The 18,738-nt window shown below is 37.6% G+C and overlaps 1 protein-coding gene across 1 annotated transcript; it reads left to right on the top strand.

Moving 5' to 3' along the window:
- The first annotated feature begins 28 nt into the window (after positions 1–28).
- Positions 29–14,961, top strand: mst1 (macrophage stimulating 1). The gene is made up of 18 exons (XM_008408676.2): positions 29–293; positions 744–888; positions 2,249–2,364; positions 2,449–2,563; positions 4,050–4,186; positions 5,221–5,341; positions 6,863–6,981; positions 9,005–9,179; positions 10,119–10,249; positions 10,842–10,944; positions 11,068–11,204; positions 11,322–11,354; positions 11,446–11,560; positions 11,650–11,727; positions 12,442–12,588; positions 12,690–12,796; positions 12,960–13,099; positions 14,379–14,961. Exons 1-18 carry the CDS (start codon positions 245–247, stop codon positions 14,538–14,540), a joined length of 2,130 nt encoding a protein of 709 aa, XP_008406898.1. The 5' UTR covers positions 29–244; the 3' UTR covers positions 14,541–14,961.
- Positions 14,962–18,738: the final 3,777 nt, after the last annotated feature.

The following is an 18,738-nucleotide window of genomic DNA, read 5'->3' as shown; positions in this document are numbered from 1 at the left end:
TGTTTGGGGGATTAAGGCTACTGTTTGGTTAGCGGCTTAGTGCTCTGCGCTGGGCTGTTGGATTTCTGCTTTCTGACTTTCTGTGAAGATTTTTGACGATTTATTGAACCTTTAAGGGTTTTTATTGTTTTTAAAATTATTTGAGGTGGGCTTGTAGTCAGAAGTGCAAAATTCAGACTCACCTCATTGTAATTAAATCAGAGTTGATCATTCAAAAGAGTGCTATCATCCTCAAAAGCAAACAATGAAGCCGTTTCTGCTCTGTATTCTCCTGACTACTGGATTGACTACTGGTAAGATCCTGGGTTTTCCCCAAATTTATACTAAGTTAAGACCTTTAAATGTTTCATTTATATACTTATAGAGACACTTTACCAGATTTACGCTGAAATTAAGTTGTATCGCAGACAGAAAATATGATTTAAAAAATTGAAATCAGAAAAAGTAATCGATAATTCCCAGTAAATAGTTAGAAGATTGATTTGTTTTGGGTACATGACAAAAAAAATGACAAAAGTATTAGGTGTGTTTCAGCAGCTAAGTGCAAACATGCAGCTATCTGAAGCTCTCCTTTGTCACAATACACAAAACAGCAGCAGGAGAGTCTTGGTCCAAAGGTTGCATGTGTGCAGGGTCATGTCCAAACGTTCCTGATGGTGCCACTGATCTGCTGCTGACCGTTTCTGTCAGCATCAACACGTTCACATGTGCATTATCTCTGGGGTTCTGCTGTGCATGAACAGCGCTCCGCAGCTCTCTCAACGACTACCAGCGCTCCGAGGGCAGGGAGCTCGTTCCCACCGCCTGGAACGCGGCTCGGATGCAGATGTTGCCGGGTTTGAACTTGGAGGAGTGTGCAAGCCGCTGCTCACAATCTCAGGACTGCAGGTGAAACCGCACCGTCTGCAGACAAGAATCGCTTCGCATTTCTCTGAATACACACCATCCCTTGTCTTCAGTGCGGTAGCGGCTGCATCATGCTGTGGGAATTGTTTTCTTTGGGAATATGGTTAACTACAGGAAATGTATGTAAAGTAAAGCTTGTTAGAGGCTGCAAGAGACTAACACTGGGCTTGATTTAGTTTTTATTTGTTTACTTGGGTTTTTTTGTTACTTAAATATAAAACCAGATCTACAAAGTTGTAGTTGAATGGCCTAGTCAAAGTCTAAACATAAAACCACTTGACAATACTTTACAAAAATGTAAACATTATGTTTACAGACTCTTTCCTTTCATTTTAGTTACAGTTGTGCTGTTTTGAAAAGAAAAATGGGCATAAAATTCAGTCTGGTAGATATACAGCATTTCTTTTTTGGTATCTTTTCAGATATAACATGAAAAACACAACCAGTGCTTTCTGATATCCCCAATAAAACACATCAGAGTTAGTAGTTGTTGTTACCGAATATAAAACAAGTTTAATGTGGTTGAAAACCTTTGCAAGGGTCAATATATTCAGTAGTATTCATATTAAAACCAGAGGTTTGCTTTCAGATATCAATGAAGTCAACAGAGATGTAAAGCACACTTTTCTGCCCAACTAAACCTTTATAAAGCTCATAAATTAGATTCATTTGTGTAAACATATCCCTGTTTGTTAGTTGCACTGAAATTTTTCAAAACAAAATAATAATTTGAACCTTTTTAAGTAAAATTTCTCCAATCTCTTTTTATGCTCACTTTAAACATAAATATTCTGGATTTCTGCAGCATTTTCTAGTTCGATTTTCTAAAAGTGAGCAGAAAACAAGCGCCAACATAGCCTGCATGTGCAGAACGTGTCTTGCCATCAGCCTACACTAAGCGCTGTCCTCTTCCAGGCTAATTTTATCTCCTGCTGTCACTTTAAACATCTTAATTGCTGCCCAAAGAGAGGAAAAACTCTATCCACGTACACTCCCCCCCCCGCCCCCCCGCCCCTCATGTTACATCGTGATGAATCATGATGCAAATTCAGCATTAAACCCCTCATCCATATCTGTCAGAGTTGGAAGTTTGAGCAGTTGCCAAAGCTCCTAAATAGGGAAACAGTCTGTAAGATATACTTTTGTCCTCAAAGTTACTGTTTTTGTAGCTTTGTTTGTGACAAAAAAGTGTTTTATTTGCACACATTTCCTCCCTGCTCTGCAGCTAGACACTGAATCTCCCACACCCGATAACATCGCTCACAGTTTCCCTCTCCAAACATGCATAACTAGTAATTTATCTGGTTGTAAAAAAACACTGAAAAACATTTCTCATCTCCAGAGCTTTCAACTACGAGATTCGTCCGGTTGGCACCTGTAAACATCTGCCCTGGGTTGCCGACGGAAGCAACGCAGAAGTAAAGAGAAACGTCAACTGTGATCTTTACGAGAAGAAAGGTGAAGAGGTGACTGGTGAAAATCAGCTTCGCAGGAATTGTTTTTTTTTTTTTTTTAAACAACTGTTTTGGTTTGTTTTTGCAGTTTATGTAAGGAAGTGCATTGTAGGTAAAGGGGAAGACTACCGGGGGAAAGTTTTCACCACTAAAAGTGGACTCACCTGCCAGCAGTGGTGGTCAAAGTTTCCTCACGATCACAGGTGATTTGTTTTTCCTGTACAAGTCAGCAAGTATCATAAACATGCGTCATATAGAGGGGTTTTTAAAGATATCACTTATTAAGAGTTTATCTCTAATATTTACTTCTGTCAATTTGATTTTGCAAATGATTTATTTAAAAATACCAAGAATATTCACTTTCTTCCTTTTGCCAAAACTGATATTTGCATAAAAATGAGAAAAAAAAGAAAAGAAATTTTTTTTAAAGGTTTTATTGCCAAAAGATGATTTAGATAATAATAATTAAAAAAAACTTCTGCAAAAGATGAGATGATCTGATTTATTATCCCCACATTCAGGATGTCTGTTTTCAGTTATTTTTAAACTTGACCAACTTAATTATTCATTATTTTTATTATTAAAATTAGAGGTGTTACTATTATTTTAATTATTATTGTTATTAATTGTGATTGAGGTTATCTTGATAAATAATTAATAAATTAATTTTGAATTCAATTCAATTTTAAAATACATTTAAACTCCAATGTGACGAACAAATAATTTAAAAAATGACAAATCATCATATAGTCAGTTCTTTACTGAGAAATGTCAAGTTGTATTCCTTATATATCCCTATCTTATATTTATTTAACAAAAAAATAACTTTTTTTCAAACATTAAAAAAATATAAACACAGATAAAGTGAGGATAGTCTACTCTCTGGCTATTTTTGGAAGATCCGGTTTTTGCTTTGATTGCTTAAAATTAAATCAGTGAAGGAAATAGAAAAATATTAACTTCAAACTAACAAAATAAATAAAAAAATACTTAAGAGTATCTAATTCTTGTTTCTGTTTGTAATATTTATTAACAAATAAGTGTACATAAATCAGTTGTTTTACAGAAAAATATCAAAACTTGATAGTAAATCTGAATGATTTCCATAGAATGCACTGCAAAAACAAAATATGAACAACTAAAATCTTGATATAAAATATTTACTTAATTATTTACATTTGTTTAACATGACAACTTACACTTAATATATTTACTCGGTTAAACTTGATTTAATTACTTGTAACTTATTAACTAATTTTTTTTTTAGTTGGATTATCCGTTTTGTTTTTGCCTTCAGTTTCCAGTCTAACCAATGTTAACGTCAAAAAGAGAGAGAGAAAGAAAGCTGTTCAGAAGCAATCTGGTCCCGGTTTTCTTCATAAACATGCAAAACACACATCAAAATTATGCAAAAAGAAACAGATGTAATAAATAAAGATGGTCTGATTACATTTGAATAGTTGTTTTCGCCCAACTGTGTGCCAACCTCATGGGAAACCCAAATTGTGCAACTCCAGATGAAACGTCCAGATCTCTGTCGATTTTACTAAAACAAACATCGCAGTGACTCTTCAGAGCGCTGCGGCTTTTCTCTCTCAGTCCTGTGTTTATCCAGCCGCCGTGAGCATGTAAAGTGAATGTCACCACCCACACATTATGTGGGTCAATCCGTCACCCTGTTTGTCTCAGATGGACTCCTTCGCCCACCAACGGTCTGGAGCTGAACTACTGCAGGAACCCGGATGGGGATCGGATCGGCCCGTGGTGCTACACCACCGACCCGGAGCGGCGCTACGAAAGCTGCAACATCCCACAGTGCAAAGACGGTACGACTTTGACATGAACCACATATGCAGCGAACGCATATGCAACATCTACATATGCATCATCTACATGCAACATAGACCAACCACCTCTACGAAAGACACATAGCAACGACATAGACCAACGACATCTACACAAATAGCTTCTACTTATTTTTGACACGAATGGAACCCCATATTTGACAGGATGGAAAACTGAAGAACGCGTAGTTGAAATGTTGTACAGAAAATATGGGTGCAGCTTTTAGTGCAAGTTTTAGCGTGTTTGTAAAGACATTTTTCTTAAAAAAAAAAAAAAAAAAAAAAAAGGATGCCCGAGTTAAACAATTCGGGGTTTGTTTGTTTTTTCACTTTGTTTCATAAAAAGAAGATTATATTCACAAATAAAAAAAAAAAAAAAAACTATTCCTCTATTAGCAACAAATTATATACTGATTTACGTATTGGCTTCTGGTTTGTTGAAATATTGTACAGAAAACATACAGTAGCTGAAGTTTTGTTGAATGCAAGTTTTAGCATCTTTGTAAAGATATCTGCCTGAAACAAACAAACAAACAAACAAACAAACAAACAAACAAACAAACAAACAAACAAACAAACAAACAAACAAACAAACAAACAAACAAACAAACAAACAAAAAGTCGTTGACAGAAAAATTCAGGTTCTCACTCATTTTCACAAAAGATATTTTTTGTGAAAATCATCTTTTTGCAAAGCAGATTGTTATATGTACGACTTCAATGGGAAGAGAAACTAAAAATATCGCTGCTTAGAGCTTTTGATTTGTTGAAACATCATATGCATGGAAAACATGGCTGCAGTTTTCTGGCTGAGTTTCAGCATCTTTGTAAAAACATTTGCCTAAAAAAACAGATCATTGACAGAAATATGAATCAATTCCTGTTCTTCTTACTTTGTCTCACAAATAGATTATAACAGATTTTTAAAAAAGTTTAACTCTATTAGCAACAACTGATGGTTTGCTTATTTTTGAGTTTTTCTCATTGCTTGTATAAAAATGTCTGACTTTTTGCAGAGGTGTGCATCACCTGCAACGGAGAAGACTACCGAGGGCAGGTGGATCACACTGAGAGCGGCAAAGAGTGCCAGAGATGGGATCAGCAATTCCCTCATCAACACATCTACCAGCCTGAAAAGTACATGTTCATGCATGGCTGCTCTGCTTTTAGTGAGCTTACCAAACTGATTGGCTTCTTTGCTGCAATGCATTGCTATTCTTTAGATGCTGCTGGTCACCGACAGGGACATGTGTTGTGGTTTTGCTATTTTTCCGGGTATTCAGTTTTAAATTTTTCAATCAGGATAAACAATCAATTTAAGCTTCCATGTGCAATATCCTGGGATGACATCACAAAGATATAAGGCAACTTATTTGAAATCCTCTGCAGAAATGTCTTTCCTCCCTTTTTCTGCATGTTTTCAATCAAATTTCTCCATTTCTATTTACCTTATAGCAGTAGCAAAGTAGTTGTGCTCTAGGAGAAAATTTATCTTGGATTTCAATAAGATCGTCCAATATAATAATAATAATAAAAAAAAACATAGAAGCAGTTTGTGAAAAGGACAAATTTCATTATGGAAGATATTCAGCCGTTATTGTGTCTTTATTAGCCGATGGATAATTCCAATCAAACTAGAGGAGATAATAAATAAAAATGTCTCAGCCTAAGAGCAACAGAGAAGTTGCTCTGGGAATATGAGTTCAGACTACCTGCAGTTCTACTGTAAAGGGAAATAACGTAGCTGTTTAAGGTGATATATGTAGAATAGAGTGTTTTCAGAATCAGAATAGTACCAACTGTAGTTTAAAAAACTACTTCAGCTTCAGCTCTAGCTTTTACTTTGTCATCAGTGGCAGTATCTTCCAAGGCGCAGGAGTCATCAGAGTAAAACTTTGGTTCATTTATGGTTGAACCCCTTCATGCGCAACTTGAATGGATCAGAGTCTGTCAAATTCGCATAGTGTTAGTTAACACTATGCTTGCTGAACCTTTGATTCCTGTGCCTCTTGTGATGTCACTGAGCAAAATACACGCACAGCAGACGAAGTAATGATCTTTAAAGTTTTAAGTTTCGTTTAGTTTTACACTCGATTGTGTTTGAGTGGTTAAGAAATGCACCTCAGGGTAGAAATTTAAAGTAAAGTAAAATTTTTATTAGCATAGACACGGGGGGATTATGAAATAACCTTGTTTTAAATTAGCTGCACATTTTGGTACCTCAAATAATTTACTTTTTTCAGGATAAATGAAGCTGGACAAATTTTAAATTATCTACCTGCTACTGTTTCATGTTCAGTGTTGAGGAACTTTTACTTCCTTCAAAAATGTATCCAGGCATTTCTGTCTTTGTAGGATGCAAAATTGAAACCTATTTTTCTGTAGACATTGTTTGAAATGGAAAACACAAAACAACATGTCTTCTAAAGTAAACCACATAAATGTAGAGAAAGCAACTGACCAATATATTCAGTCAGAAAAATTATTAAATCTTGTGGAAAAACAAGGCTGACCACAGACCCAAGTGTAGAAACAACAGTAAGTTAAAATATATCTTTACAAGAGGTGCAAATAATTGTTGTGGCAGTTTAATCAACACTGTTTAATATTTGGCTTTAATCTTTTATTATGTTTTAATGCAATGTGTTTCTATTTCAGGTACCCTGACAAGAGCTTAGATGATAATTACTGCCGTAACCCGGACGCCTCTCCGGTGCCGTGGTGTTACACCACCGACCCGGAAACAGAGAGAGAGAGCTGCGACATCAGCAAATGCAGTAAGAAAATATTCATTTTTCTGCACAAAAATCCTAAACTTGTCCATGTTTTCCACGTTTAAAGCTGGATGTACAGATTTATGTCACTGAATGCTAAATGTAAACATTGTGGATAACATTTTTTATTCTAATAATTATAGACTGTAGATTTAGTTGCAATAGTTTGTCTTATTACATAGTTTAGTTTACTGTTTTCATTTATTTATTTGCTTTAGTGTGGAAAGAAAAAAAACTGATTCCTGAAAAACACCATGGGACTGGTTGTGTTATTAATTTGCAGTAATTAAATCACCTTGTTATTGTCTGGCACATTAGCTTCTTAAATCTGACCCATTTCAGGGTTGGTACCGGTGTGTCGGGTTCAGCAGAACCAAACAGATGTTTGTCCAAGATTTTAAGTTTGACTCTCAGACGTTTTTCGGTTCAGTGAGGGTTAATTGAAGCAAACTCCCTAAAGCTGTTTTGTTGCTCATGCAACTTGTTAAGGATTAAATTAGTTTTTATTTGCTTGGTTTCTTATTTGTTATTATTTTTCTGCTGATTTGTTTTGACTGATCAATAAAAAACTAATAGAATTTAATGTGAAGGATTATTTTTATGTAATTGTTTTTAAGCAGCAGTTCAATGTTTTCAACAACATTCAGCATGAGTTGTGTAACGTGTCAATAACAGCACAAACTTATCTGGCGATAAAACAGATCAATGGCGCAACAAAAGCTTGAAAAGAGCGCCATCTTGTGGTGAGATAATTGATGAAAACACTACACGCCACTAATACTTTATTTTACATTATTTAATTGCATTGTATGCTTTCTTGAGTCCCTTTTATTGACTTTTTTTTTGTCCTTTTAAATCTATTCAGAAACGCTGGCTATGTTTTAATAAATGTTTAAAAGTTTCAACAAAGAAAGTCCATGGTAGGAAAGTAACTGTTTTCATAGCAACATAGTAACGTAGAATGTTTTTTTTTTCTGCTAATCTGGATTAATATGATTTATAGCTAGACCAACACAATTGCATCTTTTAAACAGAAATGTAAGCTATCCATTCGTTAGGGAGACTGCTGTCTTCTTTAATCACTGAATAATCACTGAAAAAGTTGGCTGTGATTGAGCATATAACAGAAAGTTGAGTGGAAGGAAAAATGTGGCAAAAGATATGCAGAAAACATGGATATAAATGTGGACTTGAGAGTATTGCAAAGGAAAGAACATTCAAAAGCTTCAGTTGAGATGAACTATGAGAACCGCAACAGAAAGATGCGATTCACAAAGACATGGGCCACACTGCCAGCTGGGTGTTAATTCACTGTGTTTCACCAAGTCTAAAGGCTGAATTATGCAGCGACATGTCTAAAATATGACTTGAGTTTTGTGTAAAGCCAACTTTTTTGAGCTTTACGTCATGTTTTAATACTCGATTCTTTCATGCATGTTTGAGAAATCCTTTAATCTCCATGGTAACCATTCAGCTATGCAAAATGCTTGAATGGACATAGATCCACCTTCAACATTCATCCTGAGAGCTGCAGTTTCCAAGCTACTGAACTTACTCACAGAGCAGCCCTCCCCCTCTCAGCTCCTTCAGACTAGCCAGGAGCAATTAGCAAACGCCTGGTAGACAATCAGCTGAGCTCGTTATAGGAGTTACTTCTCAGTGAAACGCTAGTAAAAGTGTTTGCTAGAGGAGTCATATTGTGATTACTTCCTGAAGGCGGAGTTTCAAAAAGAGCAGGGATTTCTTAAAGAGACAGAGACCCATTTTCAAGGTGTTAAATTACAAAGTTAAATTCATTTTAAGTTCTATTTGGTGTATATTGCATGTTTATAACAACTAAAGGTAACATAGTTACTTGATTGTGCTATAAAAATGTAATTACGTTCCATGGAAAATACAAAATACTTCCCCTTTAAAATGCTGCAGCTAAATAAATTAGGTGTCTTCTGATGATAGCATCTGTCCTTCTTCATATATGTGCATGCGAAAGCAAATTTTTCTTCAAAACACTTCTCCCTGATTTTAGCTGAAGTCCTTGTGGAGAAGAGGCAGCGCTCCAGCTTCACCACCAACTGCTTCAGAGGCCGAGGCGAAGACTATCGGGGCAAAGTCAACGAGACGGCGTCGGGCATCGCCTGTCAGCGGTGGGACGTCCAGGTTCCTCATCGGCATCCCTTCATCCCAAACATCTATGAGTGCAAGTAAGCACTGCGTTCATTTTAATGGAAGGGGCGGTATATTAGGATAATTAGTGCAAGTGCAGCTGCAGGGAATAACTTGCAGTCTTATTTCTCTGCTAACACTTGCTGGCAGGTTATTAGCATTTCCAGAGTGAAACTGGTTGGCCGCAGAGTGACGTGTTTTAAGTTTTCTTGAGACTTTTTGTTCAGCAACGATTTACTTAATTTCATTTACTAAATGTTCTCCAGGTATAGTGTCTTGTAAAAGCGATCACACTGGTTTAGCTTGCGTATCAAACACAAACTCCCAATATCCTTTATTGGGATTCTTCGTGATCGATCGACACAAAGTAGTGGATCATTGAAGGGAAATGTTACATCGTTTACTTTTACCACCTTTAACAACAAGTTTTTAATCTTCCCATTAACTATTCTTTCCACAACACGATGCTGCCATCACTGTGTTTTGCTGTGAACATGGTGTGTTCGGGTGGAAGTGCATCATTAGCTTTAGGATTAAAACACAAACAGGTAGGTTTAGGGAAAATGGATGATAAAACAAAGAAATGGCTGAAATGGACTGAAAAGATCTAAAACCAAAATGGATATAAATACCAACATTCAAGAGAAAGAACAGAAGAATAGAAGGATTAGATAGGCAATAATGATGAACTAAATGTAGCAAGACATGTTGAACCATAAGAAAAAGATCAAAATACAAGCACAATTTTTATTTTTATTTTTGCCAGCTGTCTTTTTATTTCACTATTCTGTACTACTTTATGAATAAAATCCCAATAAAATATAGCAGACTGTGACTGTAACAGGAAAAATGTGAAAATATTTAAGATGTGAAAACACTTTTTGCCAGGTACTGTGCAAATTTGGTGGGCTGTCTAATTCTCTAAATTAGCAGGATCATTTGTGTGCTAAACTGACTCTTGGTTACGTCTCGTCTAGGGGTCTAGAGGAGAACTACTGCCGTAACCCAGACGGTTCTGAGGCTCCCTGGTGTTTCACGTCGGTGCCAGAGATGAGGACTGTTCTCTGCCTGCAGATCAAACGCTGCGCTGACGACATAGAGGCCGAGGGTACGTCGCCTCGATTCAGAAATGATCTGAGAATAAATCCAGTGAAGGTCTCAATGCACTCCTCCGCTTCCGTGACAGTTTTATTTCACTTATAACTAGGGCTAAATAAATCAATAACAATATATACAGCAATAGACACGTGATCAATATCAACAGACAATACGTCTGATACAGGTTAATGAAAGTCTTTAAATGCTCCATCTCTCACAGCAAGGTCTAAGCAAGGTTGATGGAATCAACTAACTCACTGTGCTGTTTGGTTGCCTGGCAACTCATTCGTTCTTTGGTTACTTAGCAACAGTCTGTTGAGTAACTTTTGTAGCAGGTTAAGGTGTCATTCATTACTGCTTAAAAATAATAAACAATTGCATGGAGTGAAAGCTATAAATAAAACTTGAAAGGTCATGCCACCAGTTTCACAGTATTTCAGATATTTAAAACAAAAAAAAAAACAAATCAATAATGATCAATATCGATTAATATGAGACGCCGGTATCGTGATAAGTTTTGTATCGAGACGCCTGTATTGTGATAAGTCGTTCAGCCATATCGTCCAGCTCTACTTAAGACAATAATCTTTTTATCTTCCCAGACTGCTACAATGAAAATGGGAAAAACTACAGAGGCGTCGTCCGCAAAACTCGCAAAGGCATCACCTGTCAGAAATGGAACGTGAACACACCTCATCAGACCAGGTGTGGTGATACTTTGGGGCATTTACACAAACAATCCGCAGTAACAGACAACCTCCTCCTACAAAGCAAAGCACATTACTGACTAATATATTTAGATTTGTGCGATTAAAATTTTTTTTTTAGGATAAACCCACGGACGCACCCGGACGCCAACCTGACGGAGAACTATTGTCGTAACCCAGACGGGGACCAACACGGGCCCTGGTGCTACACCACTGACCCCAAAACTGAGTTTGACTACTGCGCCATTAAACAGTGTGGTACTTACCTCTGCTTTTTGTGTGTTAAGTTTAAACTAGTTCAAGAAAACCATTTATCCAGTCCTCTTTTTTTATTACTTTAATGCCTTTGTTTTGTTTTCTGTTGCTTTCAAACAGCTGGAGAGAAATTGCCACTGACAGAAACAGTAGGTTAGTTTGCAAATTAACATGGACTAAAAGCTGCTCAGAAGACGCTGTGGTTTTCTTGCGCGGTCACATTGTTGTCTTTTTGTGAACACAGAGACGGTGGAGTTCAGCGAGTGCGGGAAGAGAGACGACCGTCCCCAGCCGACCAGGTTGCGTATCGTGAATGGAATCCCTGGGAACTCGCCGTGGACTGTGAGCCTCAGAGACAGGTCAGGCTGACAGCTGACGGCGTTTGGTGATGAACTATCAAAACAGTCTCTGTTGCGCTGTGAATAACCTCTGACCTCTTTGTGTGCAGGAAAGGAAACCACTTCTGTGGAGGATCTCTGGTGAATCCCAGATGGGTGATCAGCACAAAGCAGTGCTTCTCCTCCTGGTAGTTCATTTAGGAAGATTTTACACGTCAAACGTGGAGCTGGGATAGCAAGCTAATTTATATGTATTTAATGTAAAAATCGACAATATAATAACAGTGAACATAGCTCAATTGAAGCAATAATGCCAATGTACAATGGCTAATTTATTAGTTAACATATAAATAAATATCAGGTAGAAAAACCCTTTTTTTAGTCAGTGAGTGTGGTACACCAACCTTTACTTTTGGTTTATAAATTGTAATAGTTTCAAACTACAACTGCTTTTTGTTTGTTTTTTTTAAGTTCTTGTCAGATTATTAACTTTGAAAACACAGAAAATGAAAAGAAGATCTAACATTTTACATCAGTTTGGTTTAAAAATGGCGTCCTTTTCTCGATGCATTTGTTAGCATCGAGAACTACCAACTACCAATCTTCAAACGAAGATTGGTAGTTGCAAAAAATAAAATAAAATAATCTTTTATTGTGGTAGTGTATTGTAACACAGGATTTTTTTTTCCATAAAAATATAACTATTTATTTGTTGCATTTATATACAAGCACCGGCCTGTATGAGATTTATGATAACCTTGGGTTAAATTACGACCCTTTAGGTATTTACAGAAAAGATTTAAAACAAAAATACATGACATAATCTTATCGTTTTATTTTAAATACATAAGCAGCAGCCTTTTTTATGCTTGTCTTCATGTTTATTTTTTATTTTTTGACAGCTATGTGGACCTTCCTGGGTACTCCGCCATGATGGGAACTCTTTTCCGTGACCCGCAGGAAGGAGAGCCTGGCATGCAAACCATTCCTCTCACCAAGATTGTGTGTGGACCCTCTGAGTCTCAGCTGGTCATGCTACAGCTGGAGTAGTGTGTATAATCGTGCATCAGGACACACCCTCACACACAACCACTTGCACATAATAGCTACCAAAGTTTCTCCTTTGACTGTGCGTTCTGTCTGTCTCAAGTCCGGCCCAGTTCAACGAGCGCGTCTCTCAGATTTGCCTCCCTCCTGAGCGCTACATAGTGCCCGAGCACACAAAGTGTGAAATAGCCGGATGGGGTGAGACAAGAGGTAAGAGAGACTCTGGAGTCGGGAGGCTACGGATGCACTTCCTGCAAAAGATTAAAAACTTGAGGTTGAAGTAACGTTGCATGCAAATGAGAGAGAGGGCGAAATCTCCACGCCTTTTCTGAGCGTACTGCTTGCTGTAGTTTTTTTGTCGCTGTTTCTTCAGGTACAGGAGATGAGACTGTCCTCAATGTTGCACACGTGCCGGTTATCAGCAACACTGAATGCAACAGATACTTCAGAGGTCGCGTTCGAGAAAATGAGATGTGCACAAACTCTTTTCAGGCTGGAGTTGGTGCCTGTGAGGTAGGTGTCTGCAGTGAACATGTCGATGGCTGCCTTCTTCTTAGTTCATGCAGTTTTCTTTACGTTTACAGAAATAATGGACATTATAAATACAATAAACACACTTTTTGACTATCATGCAAGCATTAAGCTGACCCCTTGTGTAGCCTAGAGGTATGCAGTGTCTTGCGAAAGTATTCTCACTTTATCTCTTCAAAGCTTCAATGCACTTTTTTATGGTTTAATGTGATAAACCAGCAGAGTGATTCATTGAAAAGAAAATACAACAAAGTTTTCAACTTTAACCACAAGTGAAAATTATAAAACGTATTTCATGCATTTGTAATCCAACCCCGTGGCACTTTGATGCCCCTAAATGAAATCCAGTGCCACCAACTGACTTCAGAGGTTGTCTACTTAGTAAGCAGATGAAGAATTCACAACTTTGTTAGAAAACTTTAGTGAACAAACAGCATCATGGAGATCGTGAGGTTGATTTTCTAGGTGCTAGAAAATTTTTATTTTGTGGTTTAATTAAATAGCCATTCCTTTTCTAATATTTCTTGCATCGTTATTGTCAATGTGTTGTGGAAATTCTGCGCAAAAATTACATTTAAAATACACTTGTGTTTTAAATTACCTTCTCTATTTAGAAGCAGTGTTAAAAGCACAATTGTTTTTGCTTTTTTTTTTTTTGTTGGGTTAGGAGTCACTATGAAGGGCCCAAAAAGCCAAATACTTAAACTCTGTTTTAGATCTCTGGTTTATTGGGATGACAGGGAGAGGAAATAAACCTTATGTTTACTACACACCAGCATATATAACTCAGAACATTGGACTTTGCCCACTGCCAAGCCCACAAGACAACCTAAACTCTTAGCATTTTCTTTTATTCTTACTAAAGTCTCCAATAGCCCAAAACAATGATATAACAGAAAAGAAGCACTAATAGAAATGTCACTCCAGAAATTAAAAGCTAATAAATAATGCTTTCCAAATCTTTCATAAAAAGTGACTAAATGTGAAAACTAAATATGAAACTGTTCCTTTGACAAGTAAAGCATGTGAACTGCTGTAGATTAAATCCCCTCATACAGAAAAAACCCTGTTGATTTATCCTGCTTTGAGGAGAGAACATACAGCTATTTATAAGTTCCTATAAATCAAACACATCCACCATATGGCCAATGTAAGTGAACTGGCAAGATGTGACTGCAAGATGTTTCCCACCTCGGCAGTGACACTCAGTCATAACAGAGACAAATAATGACTCCGGAGTGTTGTTGCTGTGTGTCTGCAGAAAGACTATGGCGGCCCTCTGGCGTGTCAGAACGCCGACTGCTGGGTGCTGGAGGGCGTGATCATCCCCATGAGGCGCTGCGGACACCCGGGGCAGCCCAACATTTTCATCCGCGTGTCTGTGTACGTAGACTGGATCAAGAAGGTCATGGAGATGGCTTAGCCGTCTAGGAACTGGCAAAGGCGTGAACATTCGCAAGAGATGCACATTTTTATTCTGTTAGCGGTTAAAACTTGTGCTAATCAAACCGTACAATTGAGGTTTATGTCCAGGGTTTTATAGCCAAGATGCCACAGTGTTAATGTTTACTGTAAGCATTAACACAGTGTGATTTGTTGTTTTGTATCTGCTCTAAGCTCTTTTATTGCACTTAAACTTGTAGATAATTCATTCTGAAAATGTTGGTGTTTCCTTACCTTTTAAAGGGCCAGTATTTTCAAGACATATAGTAGCATGTGATAGCACATTACTTCCAGCCGTTATAAAAATACTGCATATGTCAAACACAACTTAAAAGAAATTTTGCTTCCTAATTTAATGCCTTCGAATTGGGCCTCTGTCTCTTTAAGAAGCTCTTGCTCTTTTTGAAACTCTGCCTTCAGAAAGTCATCACAACAACGTTCCCCCATTAACCCTTTAACAACGTTTTTACCAGAGTTTCACTCAGAAGTTGCTCCTATAATGAACTGAGCAGACGTAGATCCACTTGGTGTCTGCTAATTGCTGCTGGCTAGTCTGAAGGAGCTGAATGCTGCATCTTGAAACGAGGAGAAGCTGCAAGTACATATTGATCTGTTTTAATGCATTCAATCCCTCCAGCAACACGTTTACTAACAGAAGTTGCTAAGTATGTTTTGGAGTAATTGTATGACAAAGGGACAGACAAAAGTGTAAGAGGTGAAATCTCCAATTTCTAACCACATTTTAGAGGAGCAGATGAGGCATTTCTGACTTTCCAAGTTGGAAATCCAACTTTTTGGTGCATCCTCTGGGATTTTTCTGTTCTTCAGAGTCAAATTTGTATAGAAATATATAATATGCTAATGCATACATCTACATGATTAATTTAGGTACATCTACATTCTGACTCCTGCTCTAATAAATGTTCTTCCTGAGAATAACTATTGTTTTTTAAAGTTATATAATGTAGTCTCATGCCAAATATGAAAAGATAATTAACAAAAAAAAAAGAAAAAAGGATTTGAAACAAGAACAGCACCTTGAATATGGTATTGTCTTTTATTGAGATCTTGTTTGATAGACCAACACAAAGTTTCACACTTGGTTTGTACAATATTAATGTAAATTAAAATCTAAAATGTTTGTCTCAAAACCTTGAAGCAGCTTTTATTGCAATCACAACTACAAATCTTTTGAGGTATTTTTACCAGCTTGGTAAATTTAGAGACTGAAATTTGTCCTCATGCTTCTCTGCAAAATGGTTGAAGCTCCGTCAGATTAAAAAAGAACACGTTTAGGTTTCAAGTATCACCACAGATTTTTGATTAGGTCTCAGCCAGTTTTACACATCAATATGTTTGTAGCTAAACCATTTAATTGTTGCTGTAAGATTAAGATTGCTGTCTTGCTGGAAGATGAAGCTATTAGCAGGTTTTCATCAAGGATTTTCTTATGATTATCTCCATCCATCCCCAAAGAAAGATATCCCGCGAGCATGATGCTGCCTCCACCATATTTTACTGGAGGGAGAGGATATCAGTCGTCAGCCTGCCCCTGGTATAGACGATGGATGAATACATATCCACACCAATAATTGAAAGCATTTTCTTTACACTTTCTAATTACCCATTACAAAATCCCAATAAAGTTAAAGAGGTGTGAATACTTTTGCAAAGAACTGTATCAAATGAGTTGTTTCCCATCTGGGTGAGATAAGAAGCACAGCAAGAGAAAGTTCTGTTTACAGCGGAGTTTTAAAGATCCGAACGTTCACCCCCCCCTGTAAGTACTCCCATTACTACAAAACTGTACGCCTCCCCCTGTCTCGCCTTGGCATTGAGTGGGAGCTCCAAAATACATTCTTTGCCCCCAGCCTCTAAAAAGAAATCCCTCCTCTGCCTGTCTTTTGATGCCTGCCCCCACCTCCAAAGACATGCCTTTGTGCCTTATGCAGAACTGTATGCGCTGCACATTCTTTCTAGTTCTATAGGAGGATTTTTGTAACCCGGTCCTGATGAGCCCACGGAATTCAGCTTAAATAAACCTCAAGATCAGAGTCCGACCAAATCTCCGACTGCAGAGGGCCACTGAACTCTCACATGTGGACACACTACAAAAAAAAAAAAAAAGCTCCCTGCAGTGTCTTCCTCTTGTTGGTTTTGGCACCAACGTTTTACCTGTGCATACGACAACTATGTTTTGTTTTTGTTTTTTTCTGCACAAGCAGAAGCTAATAGAGGCTTATTGTGGACGTTGATGGGTGATTTCTCTTCTCTTTCACTTAGTAATACGTAAAGATGATGACAGGTCCAGTTCATAAATGACTACAAGTTCTCAGCAGCACTTGCAGAAGCTTCTGGTAACCCTGACTGAAATGCTGAGAAAAACTGCCACAAAATTATGCAAATGTTTTCCTTGTTACTCTGCTTTTTGCTAAAATAACTTGAGAAGTCCCGTGTATTATTAGTGAATTAAACGCTTTACCGTATTGGTTTCTGACTGAATGTAACATTGTGTAATATTGTGGTTTCACTGGATATTCATTCTGGGTATTTCTGAATTACATCATGAAACTGTCACTCCCGTGGTTCCAGCTCAGCGGTGGGCTCCATCTTTTGTAACGTACAGCTTTATATCCTGGGCTCTTGCCAGCAGGCTCACCTGACATGACTCCACTAGAGGTCCAGCATTAGCTGCCGCCGGAATGTGAGCTGCAAACTCTTTTCATCTGAATTCATCACTTTGTGTAAACTTCCACATAAAGCTGAAGGAAAACGAGTGAGTTTTACTGTGTGGTTTAAGCTAGCTCCAAAATTGATCAAATAAAATGTTTTAATATATATTAAAACACTGATAAGTGTTGTAGAAATCATGTCTTGAAGCACACATTCATATAAAGCTCCCATTGGTTGGATTCCCTAAATTAAAATGCAACTAATACGATGATGTCATAATAATTACTGATATTGACAATTATTGATTAGCTTTTTGTTTTATCTATTTATTTATTTTTTTTAATACTGCCAAACTGGTGGCGTGACCACAGTTTCTTTTTTGTTGTTGTTATTTTTAAGCCATTATGTGGCACAGAAGCAAAACCTGAAACTGCTGCCAGTTACTCAGCAGGTTGTTGCTAGGTAACCAAAGAATGACTGAGTTGCTAGGTAACCAAGGAACCAGTGAGTTAGTTGATCCACCAACCTTGTCTAGCTTGCTGTTGATCCACAAAAGCCTTTCCTCTGCCTACATCCCCCAGAATGCTGTGCGGTTTTGGGTCAGAATATTTTATTGAATATTGAATAATCTCTCAGATTTATTATTGTGCCTATCACAATATTGTTATTGTTATTGATTTTTTTTTGTCGAACTCCATGTAAATGTAGCCTGAGAGAGGACACTGTTCCCTAAAATATAAGAAAATAAGAACTGCATTGCACAACTGAAAAAGTTTTCAGTTGTGCACCTAAACTGACACTCCAGGTGGGGAAATAATTAATCAGAGAAGCAGCCGAGATGCTAATAGTAACTTTGGAGAAGATGTAGAGATGCACAACTCAGATCATTATTCATTTCGAACTCCACAAATCTAAAAAATGTACGCAACAGCGGCAATAAACAGAGGAAAACATGTGGAAGACGTTCTTCTGGCAGCTGCAGCTGAAGGTGATTCTCCAGAGTACTGACTCAGAAGTGTTGGATACGTTCTTACACGCCGCACTTTTCAGGGTTTTTTCAAATAAGGAAATTGGAAACCATGCGTCATTTTTCTTGCACTTCACAATTATGTGCTACTTCCATGCAGATGTCACACTAAATATACTAAAGTTTGTGCTTGTAACATGACAGAATGTGGACATGTTCAAGACGTCTGCAACACATGTTTGCAGAACAACTGATTAAATAAAACACGCATTCTGTATTTCCCCCCTCTAAACAATAGCACAACAGTTTACAGCCCAGCAGATTAGGTTCCCATGAAGCCCTTTGATACAGAGGCCCTTTATGACTTACAAGGTTAGTGATACTGTGTATCTCTGGCCATGTAGGTGGGGAGATAACAGCAGGGAAAGTGAGTGAAACTCTCTGCTTGAAACTGTGCAGACTGTCTGCTCTCACTATGAAGCAAACTGAACCTTTTCCCTCCCTTCTTTTTTTGTGAGGGGGGGAGCGGGGGGGGGGA

Source organism: Poecilia reticulata, linkage group LG5 (assembly GCF_000633615.1).
Source record: "Poecilia reticulata strain Guanapo linkage group LG5, Guppy_female_1.0+MT, whole genome shotgun sequence".
Classification (NCBI taxonomy): domain Eukaryota; kingdom Metazoa; phylum Chordata; class Actinopteri; order Cyprinodontiformes; family Poeciliidae; genus Poecilia; species Poecilia reticulata.
Note: the sequence above shows the minus strand (reverse complement) of the source record. Positions and strands in the feature narration are given on the sequence as shown.